The 10645-nt window shown below is 48.4% G+C and overlaps 1 protein-coding gene across 1 annotated transcript; it reads left to right on the forward strand.

Annotated features, from left to right (window-relative positions):
• Window positions 1–474: 474 nt before the first annotated feature.
• MCIDAS (multiciliate differentiation and DNA synthesis associated cell cycle protein) lies at window positions 475–6640 on the forward strand. The gene is made up of 7 exons (XM_006205997.3): window positions 475–607; window positions 695–791; window positions 972–1063; window positions 4184–4256; window positions 4813–5036; window positions 5651–5761; window positions 6022–6640. The coding sequence occupies exons 1-7, from the start codon at window positions 491–493 to the stop codon at window positions 6460–6462; spliced, it is 1155 nt and encodes a 384-aa protein (XP_006206059.1). The 5' UTR covers window positions 475–490; the 3' UTR covers window positions 6463–6640.
• Window positions 6641–10645: the final 4005 nt, after the last annotated feature.

Here is a 10645-nt window from a genome sequence, read left to right on the forward strand (position 1 = left end):
TAACTTTTTCATTCCCGCTGTCCACACGCGGGAAGGCAATACTCAGCGTTAGGGACCAGTAGGGCTGGTCCGCTCCTCCTTCCCTCCCTTCCTCTGGCGCGGCGGGGAGGTGGCGGCGCCAACGCTAGCCAAAAGGGCGCCCGCGGGCCCGAGCCCCGCGCTCGTGGCTCCCGAGGGAAGCCGTGTTGCCAGGTTGTGTTTAACGCCTCCGCCCGCGCACAGATTGTCAAGGGCTGAAGGCGCCACCTCTGGCGCTCAAGCGCGAGCCGCCCCTCCCGCGCCACGATACTCTCTTCACTCGGCCCTCCCTCCCGTACCTCCACAGTCTCCCCTGGCTCCACCCCGGCCACGCGCCTCCCCGACCTCCGGCCGGCTTCAGAGCCTGCAGGCGTCGGGCGGAGCGCAGGGTGCGGGGTCGCCATCCCACCCGAGCCGCGGCTTCCGAGCAGTCGGCGTGGGGCTCCCGGGCCGAAGCGGGTCGGGAGGCAGGATGCAGGCGTGCGGGGGCGCCGCTGCGCGTCGTCGGGCCTTCGACAGCATTTGCCCCAATAGGATGCTGGATCCGCGAGACCGGCCCTTTGGCAAGCCCGGGAAGCTGGAGAGGAAGGTGGGGCCGCGGGCCGGGGCAGGGCGGGGTCCGCACGCTTCGGGTCCTGAGCGCTGACTCGCGCTCACGGTTTCTGTGCTCGGCTAGTACGACCCTCCGCGGAAGTTATTTCCCAGCCGCAGGGGCGGCAGCCCGGTGTCGGTGTACGAGGATCCCCCAGACGCCGAGCCGGCTGCGCTGCCAGGTGAGCCCCTTGGCCCCTGTGCGATCCCTCGGGTTCCTGGCGCTGGGTGGGTGCGGCGCGCGCGGTTCGTAAGAGCTTCTCTCTCAGGGACTTCGACGTCCTGGCAGCTGTGCCAACGGCAAGCCCTTGCAGAGAGGCTTAGGGTTCGCTCAGCGCGTGTCTTTGGTTCTCCCTGCGCAGCCCTCACCACCATAGACCTGCAGGACCTCGCTGACTGCTCCTCGTTAATCGGGCCCGACGCGCCGCCTAGTGGTGACTCGGCCGCATTACAGGTACCTCCTCTTCCCGCTAGAGCCTTGCGGCTCTCTTAGCCCAAACTTCGATTCGGGAGTCATTTCTCGAGTTTCCGCTAAGAATAGTCTTGGGTGGGGAGCGCAGGTACTCTGGCTAGCTGGGGAGATGTCCTGCAGGAATCCAAGCCTCAAGGATAGGAACATCCTCCTCCCTCCTAGTATGTTAACGGGGGCCGTGTTCTCAGAGCTGTTTTGACTAACTTGCGCCAGGCAGGCTCACCTGGAGGACTCCCCTGCCAGACAAGTCTCTGGTTCCCCTCCCCGTCTATTCCTTGGAGCTGCGACAAGGCAACGTGGAGATTGCGCACTGCGGCACAAGGCGGGTAGGTGGGAGCAATGTTGCATTCTGGGCACCTGACACTCGTGCAGTCTGTTTTCCCAACAAGCCCTTACAGGGCCGTTCATTAACCATTTTCATTCCCTGGATGTCTAAGGAGTGCAGCGATCGGAAGATAATTTCTCAGTCAAGACTGGAATAAACGAAAAGAGTTTACATTTGGAGGAAGCAGGAAGAAAAACAAAGGTCTCTGGAAGAAATCTTACTGAAAACTTTCCTCTCTGCAGAGATAGCCCTTCAGCAGTTGAGCAATTTAAGGGCCTTTTCACCCCTCCAAAGACTACTGTCACAACCCTCATGGGGCAAAGAGGCATCCCCCCCACTTACTATTATCCCACTTCTACCGCTTGCCAGAGCTGACACTGCCAGGCAGATGATGGATGGCATCATCTGAGGCCTGGTGCCCAGAAGGACAGGAGATCCTAGTTAGATGCAACCTGCAGGAAGAGTGTAAGTTCCAGCTTCCTGGAAGCAGTTGCTGAGGATATGAAATTTCACAGTACAGAACTCTCCAGAGGATATGACCACCCCCCACAATTAGGGTCGGTGGTGGAGCAAAGCTTCCCAGGGCCTTCTCTAAGTGCTTCTTAGAACTGGGATAGAGTCCTAGACTCAGGGCAGGTGGTCAACGAGAGCAGAGATTGTTAAGGGAGGAGGTGAGAGTAGGCATTGCCCTGCAGGGGCCATTCTATTATTCTATTATTCTTTTTAGATCTGGATCCTCAAATAAGATAAGACAACCTGAGCATCTTTCAACTGGCCCAGAGGGCTACATCACTCCCTTACTCCAACATGTTTATTTTGCATGTAACAAAAACCAAGTAGGTTTGTGCTGAATTTTTGCTTATTGTATAGAGAGCATAAATTTGACATCATATTCTGGGTTAGTCTTTTTTTTTTCTTTCTCCTGTCTGTGTTGGATAAATGCAAGTTTTTAAAAAATCTAATTGGAAGATAGGATTAAAAGTTTCAAGGACAGAGCTCATGCCAGATGGCCCAAGAGGTCCAGAACTTGTCCTGGGGAAGGCAGAGCTGGTGCAGGGGGAAATAGACCCCTAGGGAAAGATTCCAGGGGGAAACCCCTGGCCAGTGCACACTCTGGTCACATTTCCCAGCCTTTTTTCCTCTTGGGAAAGTGGACAGAGAGAGGGAATGCTCTAGCAGTGTTTGAGGTCCATAAAGGGGCAAGACTGGGATAAAACAGGAGGACGTATTTCCTGGGCCCCAATCCCTGAGTTGGCTTCCAGTATCCTCATGGTTAGGGTTCTTCTCAAACCTCTACTAAGAGAGAGACCTTTTAGCCCTTGGAAAATGACTCTCATTTCTGACTCCTTCAACCAGGGCAGAATTCATGCTTTAGGATTCATCTGGGGCCCTCAGTCCTTCCTTTCTAAGCCCCCTTCCCCTAACAGCCTCAGTTCCCAACTAGTGCTAGAAGGGTTCCTGGTTGAAGCTCTCCTCCCTGAGGGAAACAGATACTTGTACATTCTTTGAAGTTAATGTCAGAATAAATTCCTCTTCTCAGAAATATCTGAATTGTAAAGGAGGGCTTTTGGGAGAAGAGTATGATTAACCCAAAGGAATTTTAAAAATCCAATAATAATGCAATTAGTTGAATAGATATTTCTGATGCACATATTGGATGCATCCCTCACACCATGCCACTTGAGACACCTCTGTCCCCTTCCCAGTGCTGTCTTCATTGGAAGCCAGGGTTTCCTAAAAGAGAGCTAGAGGCAATGCCGTATAGAGGAGAGAGGACTGAAATAGGCACCAGCATTCTGGGACAGGAACTCCAGTTTCACTATTTCAGAGCTGGGTGGCTCTGGGCAGTTCAATTTCTCTGAACTTCAGCTTCTCCACCAGAGGAGGAGTCACTTCCTGGGCCCTACCTGCTTCCCACATCAGTGTGAAAATTAACAGAGAGACTCGATGCAAAAGAGTTTGTCAACTCAGTCCACGAATTTAGGGACTAAGAAGTTTCCTGGCCTCCAACCCTTTACTGTCTCCTCCCCCTCATGCACCCAGACACACTGCAGGGACTCAGGGGACTGTCCAGTTCAAGACGTTGGAGGTGATCACGCCGTACATAAAAAGTCAATTCCAACTTTTTGAGAAACAGTAGAGCAGCAGGGGCCACGTCTGCTGCGTGCTACAAGAAAAACTTTCCACAGCATCCCTGGCCACTCATACCTTAGTCCACCCTTTCCCTTCCTTTACGGGCTGGGGTGGACGTGGTTTAGCTGTGCCTCAGACTTGGGGTATGTGGCCTCGAGTTACTGCTTTGATGACCCTGCACGCCGGCGGGTCTTGGGAGGAAGGACGGAGTGTTCGCTCCTTGGTCCGTGGGAGGTAAGTTGGAGCTGAAGTTGCGCGGGCGCACTAGGAACGCGCGGGAGGCTGCTGGGTGGCTGGAGGCCCGCCAATGAGGCGGCGCGGGGCTGCGCTGGCTGCTGGAGGCTGGGCGCCGGGCAGGTGTGCTACAAGCTCAAGGACGGCCGCCCGACACAGAGCCACGCGCAGTTTCCGGGCCCGGCAGGGCCCTCGCGCCCGGGTCCGCGCTTCTTGAGTCCCTCTCCCCGTCATGGCGGTGCAAGCCTACTGGATACCGTGTCTCAGACAGGGTTTTGATTTTCAGGTATAAGTTTTAGCTGCGAACCTGAGTGCATGCAGACCCACCGCCGAGCCGGGGAGGATAACTGTCGGACTAGGAAATGTTCCAGACTTCACATTAACTAGTTTACACCTCTGGTTTATTTCAGAACCATTCCTTGCCAACGGCAGCTGACTTCGATCTGCAGGATTTCAGAGACACGGTGGATGATCTTATAGCAGGCAAGTGCAGTCTCTTTGCAGTTTAACAGCAGGGGTATCCTCCACTCCTCAAATCAGACTAGTCCAGATTTCGTGGTTGTGAAGGTGGTAAACTCAGCTCCTGTCAACGACTCGCCAGCAACTCATCAAAGGGTCAGGCTCTTCCATATTTAGGGCACCCCCCCTTCCTAATGAAGATGATGTATCTATTGCTGGATCTATTGCACTTTCTCAGTTTACCCGTGTGAGTTCTGGGTGAGGGAGCCCTACGCTGTGATGTGGTCAGGAAGCTGCAGAGTAAAGGATTTGTACCACTTCAGGCAAGTTTGCCCTGGCCACCGTGGCGATTCAGTCCAGATCATCTCAACAGGCATTTATTGAGCACCTGCTCTGTACGTACAGGATATCAAGAAGAGTCTGGGGATCGTAGGAATTGCAGAGTGAGGGGTACTTTATTTAAAAAAAAAATCTCCACACAAACCCTACATTCCGGAGCGGCATTTTCTCCCTCTAGCTGGCCGGGCACGAGTTTGAGGCTGCAAACCCAGCCCCTCTCTTCCTCTGCTCTCTTCGTCAGACTCATCTTCTTTGATGTCGCCTTCCCTGGCCAGTGGAGACTTTCCTTTCTCTCCTTGCGACGTACTGCCGTTTGGGCCCTGTCTCTCTCCGCCGCTGGACCCACGGGCCCTACAGTCTCCGCCGCTGCGTCCTCCCGACCTGCCTGCGCCAGAGCAGTACTGGAAGCAGGTGGCCGACCAGAACCAGAGGGCGTTGGGGGACGCGCTCGTCGAAAATAACCAAGTAGGGACACTGGGCTGGCATCCAGGATTCCTGGGGTGGGGACAGGGTACGGATCTGGCAGAAGTGGGGGTTGCAGGAGCGGGAATTTGCCCCTTTGGACGTTGAAATTAGTGGTCCAGGGAGTGGTTCACGTAGCTTCTATCCTCCACTGGCTCTATCTCAGTTTACACGCCACTAAGTGGGAATAATCTTACCCACCAGATTTTTAATAGGGCTAACAAAATTTACTGAAGGCTTTCTATATGCCTGGTGTTGTGCTTACCAATTTACTTTCTCCTCATTTAATACCCACAGCCATTGAGCTAGGTACTATTACCAGCCCCATTGTACAGTTAAGGAAACTGAGGTATAGGAAGTTTGAATTTCAGAGGCAGAACCTAGATCTACCTGTTGCCCAAGTCAATGTTCTTCACACTGAGGATTAATTGAGAAACATTTTATCTAAATGCTTTGCTTAAAAAAGTTAAATAAATTGATTATTATTCTCATCAGTGTAAATGTTCTTGGGGCCTCAGTTTCTAAACAGAAGTTAGGAACTGGGTTCAATTCCTGCAGAATATACAGAAAAGACCGAGCGGTAGCCTACGTCTGAATGTTTGGGTCTCCTCCTGCAGCTGCACGTGACGCTGACCCAGAAACAGGAGGAGATCGCTTCGCTGAAGGAACGGAATGTGCAACTGAAGGAACTCGCCAGTCGGACCCGGCACCTGGCCTCGGTGCTGGATGTAAGTGGGGCGCGGGTGTGTAGAACACGGCGGGAAGTCGGAAAAGTTCTTGCGCACCCCCTACTCTGCTCCCAGTGTTGTAACCCGGCGGGGGTCGGGAAAAGGAGAGGACCGCTGGGAGCTCGCTGAGTCACTCACTCTCAGGGTCGTCTAAGTCAGCTGAGTAGCGCCGTTTGAAGTGCGCCCAGGTATCCTTTGAGCGCCCAGCGGAAGGCGAGTCTGGTTGGCCCCAGGGCGGCGCTCCTCTCCATCTTTTGTAGAAGCTGATGATCACACAGTCCCGGGATTGCATGGCGGCAGCCGAGCCCTTCCTGCTCAAGGCAACTGCCAAAAGGAGCTTGGAGGAATTGTTCAGCGCTGCGGGGCAGGATTGCGCAGAAGTGGACGCCATCCTGAGGGAGATTTCCCAGCGCTGCGATGAAGCCTTGCAGAGCCGCGATCCCAAGCGGCTCCGGCTGCAGCCCGAGCAGCCGAGCACCGACTGCAGGCCCGGGAACCTGCACGGCGCCTTCCGGGGGCTGCGCACAGACTGCAGCCGGAGCGCGCTGAACCTGAGCCACAGTGAGCTGGAGGAGGGCGGCTCCTTCAGCACCCCTATCCGCAGCCACAGCACCATCCGCACCCTCGCTTTCCCCCAGGGCAATGCCTTCACCATCCGGACAGCCAACGGGGGTTACAAATTCCGCTGGGTCCCCAGTTGACCTAGGATGTGGTCCTCCAAAAACACTGCCCTCTAACTAGACGGAAGCGCCTGGAGGCTAAGCGGGAGCAGCTGAAACTGTTTCCTGAACGTGGCTTCTCATAAACACCTCCTCCTGAAACTTATTTTTTTCAGGAACAACAACAACAAAAAAAATTGATACTGATGCACAAGTTCTGGTACAAAATACTGTATGTTCCCTCCCCGTTTCACACGAAACTGTGTGTGAGTGTGTGTATTTATGTGTATACACACACATATATGTCACAGTCAATTTTTAAAGTATTTATTTTTAGCAGCTTTAAATTATATACTTTTTAGAGCTGCAAGGGACTTAGAAAGCACTTAGGTATTTTATAATTACATAATGCCCTACTTTCATAAGATTGAAAAGGAGACTTTACGAAGTTAAGTAATTTTCTACAATAAGAAGTGTCATCGGAACCTTCTAAGTGATCTCACTAGTCATTAAAAAATTGTAGGCCTAGAAGCCAGGTCTCTGGGTGAATGTTTCAATATATCACTCACTTCCCCTGGTCCTGGAAGGACATGTAGTTTTGTTGCCGTTGAAAACTTTTATTCTAGCTGCCAGGATAACAAATTAGGAGAGGTTAGGGTTAGGAATTCCTAAACACTTGTCTTACAGCAGGCTATGAAACAAAGGAAAATGCAGATTCTCGGAGGCAATGGGCTATCGCCAAAATAGGTGCTAAACATTTGTTTGTAATGATCACTTATATAATTGTAAAATTTATGATCTTTATATTAATTATATATAGTTCTATATGTTTAAACAGAATAACCACAGAAAAAGCAAACTTTGTATGAAACATATTGTTTTAAGAAAAAGGCATATCCCATATGAAAAAGAGTATTCATATTTTAGGATGTTCCTATTTCTGGGGGGGCAGAAACCAAGATTGGAAATCTGGGTGAAAGTAAAACTGTCTATTTGAATTCCATGGATAAAACTTGGGTTCACATTCATGTTTTATATTTCTTGGATTTATCTTTTTAAAAATATTTTTATTTTACTTGTGTTTATTTTTAAAAATTCTTTGGTGAGAGGAGGTGATTAGGCTTATTTATCTATTTATCTTAATGGAGGTACTGGGGATTGAACCCAGGACCTCTTGCATGTTACGCATATGCTCTACCACTGAGCTATACACTTCCCATTTTGGCTTCATCTTCTAAGAAAAATTTAAGTGTTGTATGGTGCCTTCACTTTGACTTTTCTTTATTCTCTTTTGTCTGGGCTTCCTTTTTCTACTGTTGTGAAATTTTGTGAGAAGAGTAGGTCAAGTAGTGATTTGTCCCAACCTCCATAGTTCTCAACATGAGGGCTGCTTCTGGTGTTTGGGGGCTCAGTGTGGGCAGGATTCCACCGCATAGCTGGTTCTGCCATCTGAATGCCATTTGAATGGAGAGATCAGGTAACAGGAGAGCTGGGCAGGGTGGCAGAACCTGCTTCGCCAGTTTGTCCTGCATACTGTTACCTGTATTTAAATGTCCATTTAGAAAACAAACACACAAAAAGTGATAAAATAGAGCATATTTCCTCATACTTTGTCTAACAAATGGACTCTTAAAAAATATACTGCATGGTTCAGAATCCTTTTTATCAGCTCAAATATAAAGTTACTACAGTTCAGGATCAGGAAAAACAAAAACAAAAACAAAAACAAAAACCCCTTAGTTGTTTCAAGAAACAATCAGCTTGTTAAAAGTCCTTTCCTTCTCCACTTCTCAGTTAGCATTTTCATAATGTATGAGCTTCAATGACAGAAAAGTTAAAAAATTATCTATATGTATTTTTTCTATTTGTCTTATGCCTGGATTTAAATTACAATTCTTACTGCCTTCCAGATTATAGACCTATAATTGTTATGTCAGCCACTGGCAACTCCAACTGCTTATATATCTTCCATTTCTGGGGAATGGGGTTGGAGAGCTCGCCTGTGAACTAACAACACAAACTACTGACTTTGCATTACTTAAAAAATTAGATTCATTCATTCAACAGATATTTATTGAATGTTACTGAGAATCTTAGTAATACAGATACTGAGAAATCAGGGAAAACTAAAACACAAAAGTCCTGCCCTGAGGATCTTTCTCCTGATAAGAGATAAATACTAAGCAAACACATATATAAGTGCTATGAAGAAAATGAAGAAGAGTGAAGATAGTGTCTTAGCTTGGGTTGCTATGATAAAACACCATAGGCAGGTGGTTTAAACAACAGATATTCATTTCTCACAAGTTCTGGATGCTGGAAAGTCCAAGTTCAGGATGTCAGCATGGCTGGATTGTGATGAGGAGCTTCTTCCTGATTTATAGATAGCCATCTTCTTGCTGTTATCCTCTCTTGGCAAGGAGAGAAGGCTCTGGTCCTCTTCTTGTAAGATCACTAATGCCACCACTGGGCTCCACTCACATGACCTCATGTAATCACCTCCCCAAAGCTCTATCTCCAAGCACCATCACACTGGGGGCTAGGGCTTCAACATATGAATTTTGTTGGTGAGGGAGGATGTAAACATTCAATCCTGAGCAGACAGAGACTAGGAGCTGGTGATGTTATTTAGGCAAAGTGATCTGGTCCGAGAAGCCTGCTCTGATAAAGCGACATTTGAGAAGAGACCTGAGGAAGTGAGGGAACAAGACTTACGGATACCAGAGGGAGGAGCAATCCAGGTAGAGGGAGCAAGAAGTCCAAAGTTTCCGTGTGTTGAGGTGGAGGGAGGGAGAATGTGCCTGACTGTTGGAGAACAGCAAGGAGGCTAGTGTTGCTAGAGCTGAGTGAATGAGGGGGAGGGAAATGGGGACACTGAGCAGAAGAGATAGCACCTTTAGGCTTTTGAGGACTTTGGCTTTATTCTGAGTAAGATGGGAAGTCATTAGGTATTTTCACCTGAGGGGTCACATGATCATACTTAGATTTTGAAATGAGTGAAGTATTCTGGTTTCTTTGGGAGAATTACAGTAGGATCGGCATGGGGAAAGAAGGGTGGAAGCAAAGAAGCTCATTTGAAGACTGTTGGGATAATTATAATTCATCCTAAGGAGGCGGCAAAATAATGGCCTCCCAAAGATGCCCATGATCTAATCCCTGGATGTTTGAGTTGAGTTCAGGGGAAAAGTTGGACTGAGAGAAATCAGTCTATGTATGGCATTTAAGGCTATACGTCATGATTAGGTTATCGAGGGAGTGACAGCAGATGGAGAAGTCTAGGGATGAGCTCTGGGCAGACAACAGTGATGAGGAAGAACTTTCTGTTCAAACAATTGGTGGATATGCGAAATACCAGCCAGTGTCATCTTCATCTAAAGCAGGTACAGTTTATAGAAATAGTCCTTCATGTCAATTAATCCAATGAAGTATATAATTGCTGTTTGGAGGGACCATGGAACAGAATTTAAACACTGACAGGGACATTAGAGATCATTTAGTTCACCTAATATGAAAGCTGAGGTACACAAGTAAGATGCTGGCTTCTGCTTTTAGTTTCGCTAGTTAAAAAAAGAAAGGATGAGATGCTCTCTCCTCTTAAGATGCCTAAGAATTTACTGGGTGAACTAAGTGGCCTCATAGCCATTTTGTTTTTAGACCCTTGTCTTGATTTGCATTATTTTATGGAATTTTACACAAAAATCAAAAAGTCAAGGAGGATTTTTCAAAAATGAGTCTTGGAATCAGATCCAAAACAACTTCATAAATGAACATAGCGTACAGGCTCTAACCCTGGAAAAATTCAAATACCTATATATTGATTTCTTGGTGAGAAAACAATTTACTTAAAGGAGACAAGTAAGGAAACTATTTGATAATCTCATCAAGAAGAGGGAAAAGGAGTCACTGAATGTTTAGCTTTTCCTTATACTGTTTTGAGTAAATGAATTAGAAATAATTTTGTCATGATCAACATGATCTGGCCACAAAAATATTTTCATTCCTGGTATTAAAGTTTCTTTCTAGGCAAGACCCAGTATAATAATTAGACTCCTGATTTTCTGAGTCTTAGAGTACAGATGCCAATGACATAAAGTCTCAGCTTCTGGGAGAAGATGGAGTAATGGGGGCAGGCCTGGCTTTGATTAAAGGGAGTTGGGTATCCAAAGGTGGAACCGTGCTGACTAGAGCCTCTGACTTCCCCCCTGGGTCAGGCATCTCTGGTGGG

The sequence above is a fragment of the Vicugna pacos genome, chromosome 3, assembly GCF_048564905.1.
Source record: "Vicugna pacos chromosome 3, VicPac4, whole genome shotgun sequence".
NCBI classification, from domain to species: Eukaryota; Metazoa; Chordata; class Mammalia; order Artiodactyla; family Camelidae; genus Vicugna; species Vicugna pacos.